We start from the raw sequence: 15,103 nt of genomic DNA on the forward strand, positions 1-15,103 counted from the left end.
GAGGTGAGCCACAGAAACAAATACCAATATTGTTCGCTGTGTCATTTCTTGTGCAATACTGTATGCTCATTATTCAAATTTATCGCTTTTCTATTCCCTGTCTCTCCCTTACTGAGAGTCGTTGATTGCTTTTCTATCATTTCTCTCACCTAATATATATATATATATATATATATATATATATATATATATATATATATATATATTTTGTGGTAGCTATGGGGTCGAACCTAAGCTACTTAATCCAGACACTAGGGAGAAAGTGGCCAGTAGCTCTTACCTGAACGGCACTATGCTAGCAACATATCCCAACAACCACTCGGATGTAAACTCTTATTGGCAACATCCAGCTGAAGTGCCTTGACCCACTGGGTAACAGGGGTCTACACGAATTTGATTCTGTAGTTACCACCCAACGTGCTGTATCGTTTCCTGGGTTACCGGAAATAGCTTAGCGTGCCATTTAGTGCAGAGTCACGCGATCGATAGCATTATAATCATTTGAGATGATGCATAATCTGTATTCTATATTCTTTTCCCCTTAACTCGGCCCGGATTTTCGTTCTTTTGTAGCTTATTTCACGCAGCTCATGGCGGAAACAGACAATGCTACGGCTCTATATCCATTCCTAAGTATCTATTCTTGCCAGGCATCATACTGTAATGTTAATCTATTGCTACAGCTCAGCATTCACTGCGAAAAATGGCATTATTATAACTAGTCAAAGTGAAAATAGTATAGTTGCTAAAATCTGGACGGTGGTTACCAAGTTCTTCGGTAAATACAGCTTGCCAGGTCTCTCCAAATTTCAGTTTTTAATCAGAATGCCTAGTTTGCAGATATCATTCATCGTGTCGCAAAAATTATCCTGGCAAGTTCTGGACAGTTTCATCACACTTTTGGAGTCAGGAGGTACAGTGAGGTTCAAAAGTAAATATAAAGAGTTAGTAATGATTTATTGGCGTGGCCTTTGATGTTGTAAAAAAGGTAAGGTGACTCAGGACTATGTCACTTTCCTGCGGTCTCAGAGAACCAGGATCACGGCACATACACACACAACCCCACACCCAACCCCGACACACACACACACACACACACACACACACACACACTGGTATACCGACACACAAAAACACACCTCAAATCTCGCTTTCATCCAGCCATCTCGTCACTCGTGTGTGTGTGTGTGTGTGTGTGTGTGTGTGTCTATCTATCTATCTAACTGTCTATCTATCTATCTATCTATCTATCTCTTAATATATAAACAAGTTGCAGATTAATAGTGGAAGCACATTCGAATCATTGACAAGAATACAGGGATTTGACTAAACAACTTCATTTTCCTGGTCTCTGTTTTGTTGACGTATTGGTGAGGTACTGTAATTTATCGTCCCCAGATCTTACAACATGAAGACCCGACAATCTATTATTATAAAGTAGCACCATATATATATATATATATATATATATATATATATATATATATATCATCATAGCCGTTTGAGTATCCACTGCAGGACCGGCCTATCCCGACCTAAGTCGGGACGATACAGCCAATGTATCTCTACCAAGTGGCTTAAACTGTCTGGTAGAGATTGTATGTAGGGTGAGAAGTGCTTGTAAGTGTACCCTTTCATCTTCGTTTCACACAATGCCATCACGGCATATCTCGCACTCTTAAACACATTCACCACTTCCACCCTCTTGCTCTCCTCATTCATTCCTCTCACATTCCACATGGCCACGCGAGTCTGCCCTCCGAGGCTCTCTGAAATGACTGCCATGAATTAAGTGATTTTCGACAGGGGAATCTGGGGGACAATTAACCCTGCCAGAAACCCCGGTTATATGGTTACCATCCAACGTAGTAAATGGTTTCCTGGGTACAGGAAACCATTTGGCTTGTCACTCAGTGTAGAGCTCATATGGTATCACTCTACGCTGAGTGAGTGGATGATGGGTGCCCCCCACCTACCACTACCGGGATACAACTATTTAATTACTTAAACGTCATGAGGCGTCGAAAACACACCAGAACCACAGAATGAAATATACGGGTGTATGACAATGGAAAAAGGGAGGAGAAAGAAGAATTTATTGAACCATTTGCCCTACCAACACCAATTCATGGCATTATCATGTCAACTGGTAAGGTCATCAGCAATCTTTCCATATCAGCTGTCAGGTCAGTAGTGACTTTTTCAGCATCAACAACTCAGTCTTGGCATCTGATCATCTCATCATGGCCTTGTTCCCCCTCTGCCTCTCCAGTGAAGGTAACATTTAGCCTTTGATGGGCCAGAACATAAATAAATATATCATAAAAAAGTACATAACAAATACATAAGCAAGAACTCATTAATCACAGGAACAATTATAACTAAATCTTTAGTCCTCCTACAGCTCCAAATTAATGTTATTGCCGAACTTAGCGTAGAGGTCGCCCTTGAGCTGAGTCATGGTGTCCTGTAGCTCACTGGCTCGACTGTTAGGGCTACTGATTTCCTCCTGCAGGCTCTCACGCTGGGCACTGATGGCTTCGTGGGCTTCATCCTGTGTCTTCATGATAAAAACTTCCCCCACCATAAAAGGAATCTTCTCGTCACTGTCAACAGCAATCATCATCTCGTTTTCAGCATCCTGGAGATTTTGCAGGTCATTCTCTTTTTGCTTGAGTTCTTCCTTGATGTCTCCATGAGGAGCATTACAGCGGGCAAACCTATTAATTTTCTGTTGGTCCTCGTATGCTATGTGAACATCAGAGTCCTGAGTCACGGACGTCATGTTGCCACCGTTGACTCGAACTATATATATATATATATATATATATATATATATATATATATATATATATATATATATATATATATATATATATATATATACATACGAGGGTAACTTTTTCTTTTTCTTTTTAGTTTCCCTAGAATTTTGATAAACTGCGTTTTTATGTCATGTGTATGATAAAGCAGATGAAGCTTCGTGAACGCATTTTTAATTCACCAGAATGACTTGTGAAAAAGACAGGCCTATCTCATTTTTTTTTTTTTTTTTTTTTTTTTTATCGAGGCGAAGATGCACTTGACAGATTGGTGATGATTGGCTGAATGCGACATTACCGGTACTTCATAATCTCTTTATTATTAATTGACAACATATATATGATGGGGAAATTTAGGTCAGTAAATGTTATTCGGACATGTTGCATTCAGCCAATCGTCACCAACTTATCAAGTGCATCTTCGCCTGAAAAAAAAAAAAAAAAAAAAAAAAAAAACTATGCATCATGTCTGTTTACATTTGATTCGACCACTGTATCACCGGAAAAAGTCAATTATTGTAGCTATAATGTAATTATGGCTTGTATGCTGTCATTTAGTTAATCGTGAACTGTCACAAGGATATTCAACTCCATTGTCAAGATAATCAACAGAACGGCAACCTTCAGGTCACATGGCTATCCTGCCAAACCGGGAACAGAAAGTGAATGGAAGGAGACGTTTGTAGAAATCATACTGCAGTGGGACGAGAGAGAGTCATTCCATAACATCATGCTTGCACATCACATGTATGTTTACTTTCCCAGGTGAAGGACGCTACGCCTGCTGAAAAGAAAATTTCTCTATTGTACAGAAGAATGAAGTGGTTTGATGTTGTTGAATCTGATGGCATTCAGAAATTGTTGCCAAAAAATTCCTAAGATATAATTTTGTACCTGTATTCACTGCGGTAATTTGCAAGGCCTAGATTCGTCATACAGGGCTACTGTTGAATTTTTTTTTTTCGAATAAAAATTTAGTTAACCGTAGGTTTAGTTATCTTTACTTTCAGATTTCGGGCTTTCCCCAACATCCTTTGATGCAATTAGCTCTGAGCAGGTAATACTAGGCAGTGGATTGGTTATGTCTAGTTTCAAGTATTTCTGACTAATTTGGGGTTTTACCAGCAATTTACACAGTATTTTGATCGCAAGAAAGCCATACTGAACATAAAGTTTATTTAATGATGTCTGGTCTATTACCGCTTGATAGAATACATTTCCTTTTTACTGCCTACCAACGTCCCTGTGTGAAACCTTCGCATACAGCATTCGATATCTCTCACTGCTACCCTGGTTGACGCGTTAAGTCGATCTATGAATGATCTTTTGTAGGAGATTAATATCAGGTCAAAACAGGTCCAGTCAGGCTCTTTCTGCTTCGCCCAGATTCAGTGTGACCAATTATAGGTCAGATATAGATCTATTTTGGTCAATATCCATGAGATTAATTGAGGTTTCGATAGAATCACAGGTCCTCTCTAGCTGCTTCAAATCCAGACAGGTCAGTGCAGACCCATTCACATTCCTTCAGGAGTCAAGTCATTACAGATCCAGTCATGTAAGTCCAGATGTGATCAGGCCTACATCAGCACAGACACAGTTAAGTTCACTCACTCCTTTCAAGTTCACTCCAGAGTACTTAGATCAACACTGGTCCATTCACGTCACACTTACGTCCCTTTAGTTCAAGACAGGGTGGTCCCACTGAGACTAATATAGGTTCACGGAGTTCAAATCAGGCTCACCCAGGACTGTTGAGGTTCTTTCAGCCACCTCATGTCCATTCTGGCCATTTCCAACTAGATCATATGAGGTTCATTTCAAGCTGCACATCTCTTTAGGCTGTCAGATAATGTTGGATCCATTTTATCATATTCTATTGTCTATCAAATGAGCTGAACTGAAGCGGGTTATTGAAGAGGATCCCAGTGATGATATTAATGTATAACACTTACTCCCGTGCAGACAAATCTTAAAACTGTAAACTGGATAGAAAAAAAATGAACCTAAAAGTATACAACCTTTCTCCTTTGTATGGATCTAGCATTGACTCATACCACCCATCCGTAGAAAAAATAAGTGAGAATGCTAGGTGTACTGTGGAGAAAAATAATGACGTGTCTGATTTCAAGGTTGAGAAAAATGTGGGAGTGTAAGGTTCAGTACTGTGCTGCCCCCCGCGCTGGTCAAGGACGCTGAGGGCAGCACTTGTGGTTGCTACTGAGGGAACACACACGCTTATACGGGAACACCATAGATTATGAAACCTTAAACAAGGAAAATTGACCAGTGGGGGAATCATGTGTTTTCCTGGTCGCCATAATAAAAATAACAACAACAACAACAATATAATAATAATAATAATAATAATAACGGTAATAATAATAATAATAATAATAATAATAATAATAATAATAATAATAATGGTAATAATAACAATAATAATAATAATAATAATAATAATAATAATAATAATAATAATAATAATAATAATAATAATATTTAATACAGACAGCCAATACATAACCCTCAATGAGTGTGCTGGATTAACAAAAAGGAATATACACAGCATTTGTCCCAGTATCCTCTTCCTTGAATTTGGTCCCACTGACAAAATTTTCTCATCAATGGGTAAGGAAACACTGCCCCCCCCCCCTTGTGGTAAGTGTTAGATCTAAGGAAACACTGATCCTTCCTTGTTGTAAGTGTTAGATCTGTTTTGGTAACATCCATCCATCATCCAGTCCTACGTTGCCCCATGAGAAGCGTAGGAGTCCGGGGCTAGGCAAGTTGGTCCTGATCTTTAAGATGAGAGTGACAAGCCGCACTCATCCCTGAGTGGCATTACGTGATCAATATACCCCAACCATCCCATGGTTATAAACCTTCACCGGCTCAATCCGCTTGGAGCGCCGTAATTACCCATTAAATCACCAGGCGCAAAAAATTTGGTTATAAGGTTACCACCCAGCGTAGTAAATGGTTTCCTGGTGTACAGGAAACCATTTGGCTTGTCACTCAATGTAGAGGCACTCACAGGCAGAATGAAAAGGAAAGAATGAAGGAAAGAAAGACAGAAGAAGGAGTGTAAAGTCACCCGTAGGCAGAAGAACTAGGAAAGAATGAAGGAAAGAACGACAGAAGAGGATGGAAGGAAAGAAGGGTGGAGGAGAGGAAAGGGCATGCTCCTGACAGCAGTACTACATCAAGTGAGTGGATGGTGAGCACCCCCACCTACCACAATAACACACGTTAGAAATGAAACTAAACTCATCTTCATCATTTACAGTAAGGTGGAGGAAGGATCAGCTGATACCAAATGCATTCTTAATCAAAAAAGTAAAAAGCTAAAACTAAGCAAGGGTGAAGACTACCTAATATTATGACCACTGAAAAATTACAGAAAATTCCTATATGCTTTGAGAAAATGCCGTAACATTGGTGCAGTACGGCCAGTTACAGCAATCATAATCAATCAGTGTAATGGGAGTCACTACAGATGAATGTATCTAATCCTTCCACCGACATCTCTTGATAACGATTGACAATATAATTCAGTAGCTGAAACCCAGTGCCATCATAGGATTAAACACATACACATGTATAATAAGCTCCAGCTTATTATACATGTCTTCAGCCCATCCACACCTTATTATGTGTGGTTGTCAAAAAATGTTCCAGGCAGGATCAAACAGCTTGTATTGTTCAGGAGAATTGTGAAAATGCTTCCAGGCCAAAGGCAATGCACCAACATTCATGCATCACAACGCCCTCTTTATTAGGCGACCTCCATTAACCTGCATGAACAAATCATTTCTGAAATCTCACTTAAACCATAATAATCTATCTATCTATCTGTCTATCTATCTATCTATCTATCTATCTATATGGAAATTAGCGGACATTATTATTGATTCAATTTTTAGTCTAAAGCTTATGAAGCAGTTACTATGAAAAGTTTGTTGGATTCCAAAGATCGCATATCTGGAATTCTAAGAGACATTACTCGCTGTATCAATAATTACATTAAATATTGCTTCAGTTTTACGTCCAGCCCATTTTGCACCAGGAACTAAAGTAAATTAACCTTGTCTATTTTATCAACCGCACAGTACGCCCCCATAGTCATTGTGACCATGAAAAAAAAAAATGAAGGAATGGTGAAAAGGGAGGTTGAGGTCGCAGAACCTTCCCTCGTCAGAGCTTAAACTCATACTGGTTATTGGCCTCAAAGTGAGGTTGAATGACATAAATCTATTTTAATCCCCTGAGTTCGGGGATGTATATTACAGGTCATTATTCCTGCCTCCAGACAACATTACTGAGGCTAGTGTAACCTCTGGCTGTGATGAGGTTTCTGAAGGCTGTATCAAATCCACGCTGTTCGAGAAGTCTATCCGAAGCTCAATGAAATAATCAAGAGACGGCAAAAATTGGGTAAATAATACGTCCTCGGACAGAACTGGCTGACTAACTATACGGTGTGTGTGAGTGTGATGGTTTGCCAACAATCTAGCGTAGTTCCACTAGTTACGGCAGAACGAAAGTATTGGCAATCATGTACAATGTGCTTCGGAGTACAAAAAAAAAAAAAAAAAAAAAAAAAACCGTCCTTGTCAATAGAATATTAGAAATTGTGAACAATTTTGTATCTTTGCTTTACTGATTATGAGCTGACGTATGTACAGCCCGCCCCTCACCCCAGAAAAATTCCATTCCTCGTTCTCATCTTTAGTAATTTATGACATTAACCTATATTCGTTTGTATAAAGCTGCATGAAGTAGCTATAATTTGTCTGGCTAATTAAACAGTTACTTTTACCTACCTGTTACTTCTAACCGCCCAAATAATAGTGTTATGAGCTATTGAGTGGAAGGAAATGGAACGGAACTTGCGCAGGCAATATTAAAATCTAATTAAACCTAGATAGCTCTACGCACATTTACTTAATTGCAGTTTTCAGAATACTGATAGATGCTAATGCCTGGAGTTACGGAAGTTATTTTCATGTTCTACCCAAGAGCAGATAAGAACTAATGATCTATTACATGGCTGAGGAGTCCCACCCAACCTAACCTTCTGAGCAGACTATACTTCCGTCATTAAACTGGCGGGCAATAATGTACTCACGGCGACTTACGGCCGCGGGGGTAGAAGACTCTCTTAAAAATAGCCCCCGTTCCTACACCCCCACCTCCCTTTTTTTCCAGTACTAGGGTGAAGAAAGCTCAGGGTCGTGACCAGGGTGGGGTTGGGTGGAGTGGGTCTGTCTACAGGAGGTATATAACGTGGCCGACATGTGATAGAATGACAGTATTGGTCAAACCCCCGGCATACAGACATGATACCTAAGGTGAGTATAAACAGTGAAGGTCTTTAGGGTGAAATTATAGTGATATACAGTGAAATATACAATATTGACTGAACATATACACAACAGTCTGATGGGATGAAGTTACAGTATTAATGTAAAGTGAAATAGAATGAATGGGTTTAAACGTTACAGCTTTATAAGGCGAAATAACAGTGCTACTCAATGAAATATGACTGTTGTAATGCAGGTTATAGATATTTCTTATTATATCCACGTTGGGAAGCGAGAGCAAGTGTTATGTTTTGCTCGATGTGTGTGTGTGTGTGTGTGTGTACAAAATAATTCAATAAGGTCTTATCCGGTTTTGGCCAACTTTGGTGGAGGATTGGAGGGACAACTATGTGGCTGACTAGTTGTTTGGGGAGCAATACAAAAACAAAGCAGATAACAGAAATGGAAAGAAAAATGCCTCTGTTAAAAGCCTTCTATTACATTTGGAATATTTAGATATATTAAAGATGTGAGTAGTATGAGACAACACATTAATGGTATAGTTATAGGGCTAATTAATACGCCAGTTATAGAGAGCTGTAGCCTTCATTTTCTACTGACTCGAGAGCCATGTCAAGATTATCACAGTAGCAATAAACCACAATCATCCCTCAAAATTAAAACAGGAATGACCACATGCGATTGGAATGCATTAACTCACTTGCCCACCAGGTGTCCAATCATTGCCTCTGGTTAAGTCCCACAGTAATAAATGATTTTTTGTTTTGTTTTTTTGGCTGGATGGTGGAGGGGAGTTACATAACACCGTTTGGCATGTTACTCAGTATATACAGTAGGCACCAAAACACAGCACCACAAAATCTTTGCAGTACTACAGATTTTGTTGGGACAAGTGGATTCTGTGAATGACTGTCGCCAACAAAGGTTGACTATGAGCAACATTGTAATAAACAGATTTAATTAAAATTTCTTTATTGCCGAGAACGTTTAAGGGTTAATGGGAAAAGAGGGAATCAAAAGCTAAAAGCTGAATAGACATGGAGGACACTGGGAAAAGATGAGCGATGATTGCGAGTGAGTGTTACTGAAAGTAGGATAATGGTAGTATGAATGATTATGTTGAGCCGATAGCCAGAACTGAGGTTTGGAACGATTAAGTACAAGGTTCCTCATGCTCAGTTGGAAATAATAGACAAATTAGAAGATAGGCGTGCCGTAACTCTGTTGTGCGATTTATAATAACTGCTGTGATGAATGTTGTAAGGAATAATATCATCAATATTGTGAGTGGATGGGGCTAAATTTACCTCTCAGACACTGGTGAATAATGGAAACGAAGTTGGTGAGAGGACAAGATCCAAAGAAGCGCCAGTATCGATAGCAAACTTCCAGTAATAATGAACGGTGCAAGGGGAAAGCGCTTGCCAAGGCACAATGTCAGACCGGAGGCACAGTTCTTGAGAATAACGGGAGGGACCCCGTCAGGATCATATGACCCATTAGTACCCATACCAGAAAGGGTTGAATGGAGGTGCATTTCACTTACCGCCAGACACCTTGAATACTGTCAAGGGTTTCATGCATTTTTATGTGTATGAACTGTCAACTCCAGCTTTCCTCAACTTTAAAGCTACTAGTGCAATGAATACCGTACGTCTACCTGTCTACTCTTTTATGTTGCATTCTGTGAGAGATGTTTTTGACAAAAGGATTCGCTGACATTTCTGTTCCTACTCATTAACGAGCTCTTTTCCCAAGGCACACTACCCACTCTTATATGCTTTCTACCTTAATTCTCGACTTTGCTCTTCGTCTTCCTCTTCTCTTTTCGATTACCCCAGATTTATACTCACTCGCCATTCTGTCATTGTCATATCCTTCCATATGGTTAAAACACACACACACACACACACACACACACACACACACACACACACACCAAAAAAAAAAAAATATTCTCACTACATTAACTTTTGCCCATTTTCCTCATGGACCCCTTCATTTGTCCATGCGTCCCTCCATGTCATTCATTACTAATTTCCAAGGTACGGTAACTTTTGAATGTTCTCACAATTATCTGATTTCTCTCAAGCACTGCCCATGCTTCATTTCCGCGTATTTGTGTCGGAAGTAAGGCACTGTTATGTGGTTTCTTTTATTCCTACATTACTTATCACATTACTCTCTTTATTTCGTCTTCTGTACTATAGTCTTTCCAACACTGCCAAAAATCTTCAGTTCTCTCGCGTTAATATCTTTGCCATTTATTCACAGTCAACATTTCGTCTCTGCCTCTCTGACACCATCATACACCACACCTGCTGAACTGGACAGTATTGGCTCTAACCTAGTCCTGCCTTAGGTATGTATCCCCTTGAGTACGAGGGGTTGGTAGTTGTGGCGTCTATCATCTACTCACTCGATGTAGTGCAATCTCCAGGTTACTGGATACTGAGTGACATGCCAAATGGTTTCTTGTACACCATTTCTATCTATCTATTTAACTATCTATCTATCTATCTATATATTAACTTTTATATGTCTATATTTTAGACTCCCACTTTACCGTACTGTGATATACCGGATTTCGCTTTACCGTACTCTGTTCGACCAGGTATCGATTTAAGAAATACTTGGGGGTCCCTGGAAAATACATTGGACATATCGGATTCCATCCGGTAAGTGGGAAAAACGACGTCGACATACTGGACAGGTGTGGGACCACCGGGCGCATTTTTTTGCATGTAACGCATGGGGTACATGATACAGTCTTATCGGATCGTTTTTCATGTGTAGGGTGACTCAGCACAATTACCAATGTTGGTGGCTGCTTTTCCCTTCCGCTATGATTAGTCATGAAGAAGTGCTGTGATATATTTGTGAAATTATGGGCCAAGTTACTGTAAAATGGGTATAGTTTTCATGTTAAGTACTAGAATATGCTATTCTGCTCATTTATTTCCCATTATGTACTTGAAATTTCATTTCAGGGGGAACCATCGGACTTACTGGATTATCCGCTGTATCGGATCAGGCTTCCCCCCACTTGATTCAGCATAGAGCGGGTCTACATATCTATGTTTCTATGCGCGCGCGAGCACACACACACACACACACACACACACACACACACACACACACACATCATATATATATATATATATATATATATATATATATATATATATATATATATATATATATATATATATATATATATATATATATATATTAGTGGTGGGTGGGAGCGCTCACCATCCACTCACTCAATGTAGTGGTGCTGTTGGGTGTCTGCCCTTTCCTCTCCTCCATCCTTCTTTCCTTCCATCCTCTTCTGTCTTTCTTTCCTTCATTCTTTCCTTGTCCTTCTGCCTCCGGGTGACTTTACTCTCCCTCTTCTGTCTATCTTTCCTTCATTCTTTCCTCTTCCTTCTGCCTGTGGGTGACTCTACACTGAGTGACAAGACAAATGGTTTCCTGAACACCAGGAAACCATTTATTACGGTGGGTGGTAACCATAAAACCAAATTTTGGCGCCTGGTGGTTTAGTGGGTAATTATTGCACTGCAATCGGATTGAGCCGGTGAAGGTTTTTTATCCAAGGGGTGGTTGGGGTTGATTGCTCATGTAATGCCACTCAAGGATGAGTGAGGCTGGTCACTCTCATCTTAAATGTCGGGACCAACTGCCTAGCCCCGGGCTCCTGCGCTCCTCATGGGGCAATGTAGGATTGGATGATGGATATATATATATATATATATATATATATATATATATATATATATATTTATGTGTCCGACTCTGGGCATAGGCTTCACAGCCTGCTATCAAGGCCCAGCAGTCCTCCTACATACCATACACCTCTACATGTCACCACTTCGGCGCTAACACCCACCGTCCATATTGAATACATGCTAGGGTTGTCTCATACAGGACTGGTGTATTGGTATTAGCGGGGGTACTTTTACGACATGTCGGCGGGTCTTCTGGTAGATCAGTAAAGCCTGATTTAATGAAATTCAAATCCTTAAACTGTTCCCTGCCCCAGCCGGGATTCGAACCTGGGTCCGTAAGGACTGCAGACCACTCTCTACCGATTGAGTATATGAGTATTCGCTTGGTTCTCCAGTGGCTAGAGTCTTTCCAACTTAATTTGGCCGATGAGTTAGAGTCCAAGGACAGGTTGGTGTCTATTGATCAAAAATTGCCACTCAGGATGGGTGGCTGGTCATTCTTGCCGTAAAAGCATGAAGTAATATGCATCTACACTGATTTCAGGACAGTAAAGGAATGGATAATGGATGGATTGACGATTATGAGTTTTACCCAAGGTGAATCAAGCTTCTTAGTGTTAAGTAGTAACATAAAGTCTCATGACAGTATGCACGCCCATCACAAGTTCATGCTTTCTCTAAGAACTGTGTTCTTGTCAGCTGTTAGTGGTGGCCGCCACGGTGGTGGCGGTTCTGGCTGACCCGGAAGTGAAATCCAGGGTCAACTTCCATATTGGCTCCAGCCCTGTCCAGTCTTCCTCCATCCATCACTCTGCTCCACACAGGCCAGCACCACTTCAACGTGCTCCACACCACTGTGCTCCACACCACCGTGCTCCACACCTTCCTGCAGCACACCATTCTCCACACAGTCCTGCACAACACCACCCAGCTCCACACAACCCTGCTCCACACAATCCTGCACCATACCACCCTGCTCCATACAGTCGTGCACTACACCACTCTTCTCCACACCACCCGGCTCCACATCATCCTTCTCCACACCACCCTGCTCCACACCACCCTGCTCCACACCACCCTGCTCCACACCACCCTCCTCCACACCACCCTGCTCCACACCACCCTGCTCCACACCATCCTGCTCCACACCATCCTGCTCCACACCATTCTGCTCCACACCACCCTGCTCCACACTATCCTGCTTCACACCATCCTGCTCCACACCACCCTGCACCACACCGTCCAGCACCACACCGTCCAGCTCCACACCGTCCAGCACCACACCGTCCAGCTCCACACCGTCCAGCACCACACCGTCCAGCTCCACACCATCCAGCTCCTCATCGTCCCACTCCAAAATCTTCAAGACCATCCCACTCTAGACCATCGTACAGTGCCCCAACACCTACCTATGGAAAGCCAGCACCCACTTACGACGTTCCTGACACCATCTACAGGTCCCATACTTCAAAGCTTACCTATGGACAACCTGGACCTACTTCCGGCCCCCCCAAGCCAACATACAAGGCTCCTGGACCTACTTACGGCCCCCCCAAGCCAACTTACAAGGCTCCTGAACCTACTTACGGCCCCCCCAAGCCAACATACAAGGCTCCTGCACCTACTTACGGCCCCCCCAAGCCAACATACAAAGCTCCTGAACCTACTTACGGCCTCCCCAGGCCAGCATACAAGGCTCCTGCACCTACTTACGGCCCCCCAAAGCCAACATACAAGGCTCCTGCACCTACTTACGGCCTCCCCAGGCCAGCATACAAGGCTCCTGAACCTACTTACGGCCCCCCGAAGCCAACATACAAGGCTCCTGAACCTACTTACGGCCCCCCGAAGCCAACATACAAAGCTCCTGCACCTACTTACGGCCCTCCAAAGCCAACATACAAGGCTCCTGAACCTACTTACGGCCCCCCCAAACCGACATACAAGGCTCCTGAACCTACTTACGGCCCCCCGAAGCCAACATACAAGGCTCCTGAACCTACTTACGGCCCTCCAAAGCCAACATACAAGGCTCCTGCACCTACTTACGGCCCTCCAAAGCCAACATTCAAGGCTCCTGAACCTACTTACGGCCCCCCAAAGCCAACATACAAGGCTCCTGCACCTACTTACGGCCCCCCCAAGCCAACATACAAGGCTCCTGCACCTACTTACGGCCCCCCGAAACCAACATACAAGGCTCCTGAACCTACATATAGTCCCTCCAAGGGTACTTATGGACCCCCATCTCCGTCCTACAAGGCCCCACATCCTACCTACGGAACCCCAAAGCCTTCGTACAGACCTCCTACTCCCTCTTACAAAGCTCCAAAGCCTACCCATAGTCCTCCAGCCAGGACTTACGGGGTGCCTCACTAAGGTAACACATACATACTGTATATTTAATGTATTATAATTTATTCCACATTGTCTTGTTTCAGTGAATAAACAAGATCTTGTCTTTAGACATAACTTGAAGAAGGTTGTTTTGAATCCTTATTTAATGGCCACAAAAATTATGCATAAAGTCCTGTATATATATACATACATATACGAAATATATATATATATATATATATATATATATATATATATATATATATATATATATATATATATATATATAGAGAGAGAGAGAGAGAGAGAGAGAGAGAGAGATGGATATATATAGATATCTAATATACTATAGCAGTAGCCGTGTGTGTGTGTGTGTGTGTGTATTTTGGGCAGCCGAAAGTACACATTCAAATCGCACCAAAATTGGCACAAAAATCGCAAAAAAAATCGCTGATGTAAGAAAACTTGGTCCCATCACGATTGAAAAACTTTTACTATATTTAATGAGCGCACACATTTTGACCAAAAAACCCTGCTCCCGGAGCCAGGCATAAGATCTCCGTAGAATTTTTTGCTCAGAGGTAGAACTAATATAAACTGTAGCAGTAGCCGTGTGTCTGTGTGTGTACTTCGGACTTGCGTTCGGACAACTTGGGTTCCATTCCCGAAGCTGCAAATAACACGATCAATTGGTTAGCTGCAAAAAATCCAAGTGACAACGTTACACTAGAACAGCACATAAACGTGAGAGCCCTTTGCAGGAGCAAGTGCGAGGGGCCCAAAGGGCCCACGACCACTTGTCTCTATCCATATCTTTTTTTTTTTTTTTTTTTTTTTATGCGAGGAAGAAGGAACCAAAGGCCATGAGCCCGCAGTAACAGTT

The 15,103-nt window shown here is 41.6% G+C and overlaps 1 protein-coding gene and 1 pseudogene across 1 annotated transcript in view; one reads left to right on the forward strand and one right to left on the reverse strand.

Moving 5' to 3' along the window:
- Nucleotides 1-1,990: 1,990 nt before the first annotated feature.
- LOC145392187 (prefoldin subunit 4 pseudogene) lies at nucleotides 1,991-2,797 on the reverse strand (annotated as a pseudogene).
- A 5,367-nt stretch (nucleotides 2,798-8,164) lies between these two features.
- LOC145392067 (uncharacterized) overlaps nucleotides 8,165-15,103 on the forward strand; it is a 73,521-nt gene continuing 66,582 nt past the window's right edge. The window contains 2 exon segments of the mRNA XM_080266523.1: nucleotides 8,165-8,176; nucleotides 12,583-14,159. Coding sequence (XP_080122649.1) covers nucleotides 8,165-8,176; nucleotides 12,583-14,159 — 1,589 coding nt within the window.

The sequence above is a fragment of the Coenobita brevimanus genome, chromosome 21 (genome assembly GCF_032717465.1).
Source record: "Coenobita brevimanus isolate Jiangsu-jjx chromosome 21, ASM3271746v2, whole genome shotgun sequence".
Lineage (NCBI taxonomy): Eukaryota > Metazoa > Arthropoda > Malacostraca > Decapoda > Coenobitidae > Coenobita > Coenobita brevimanus.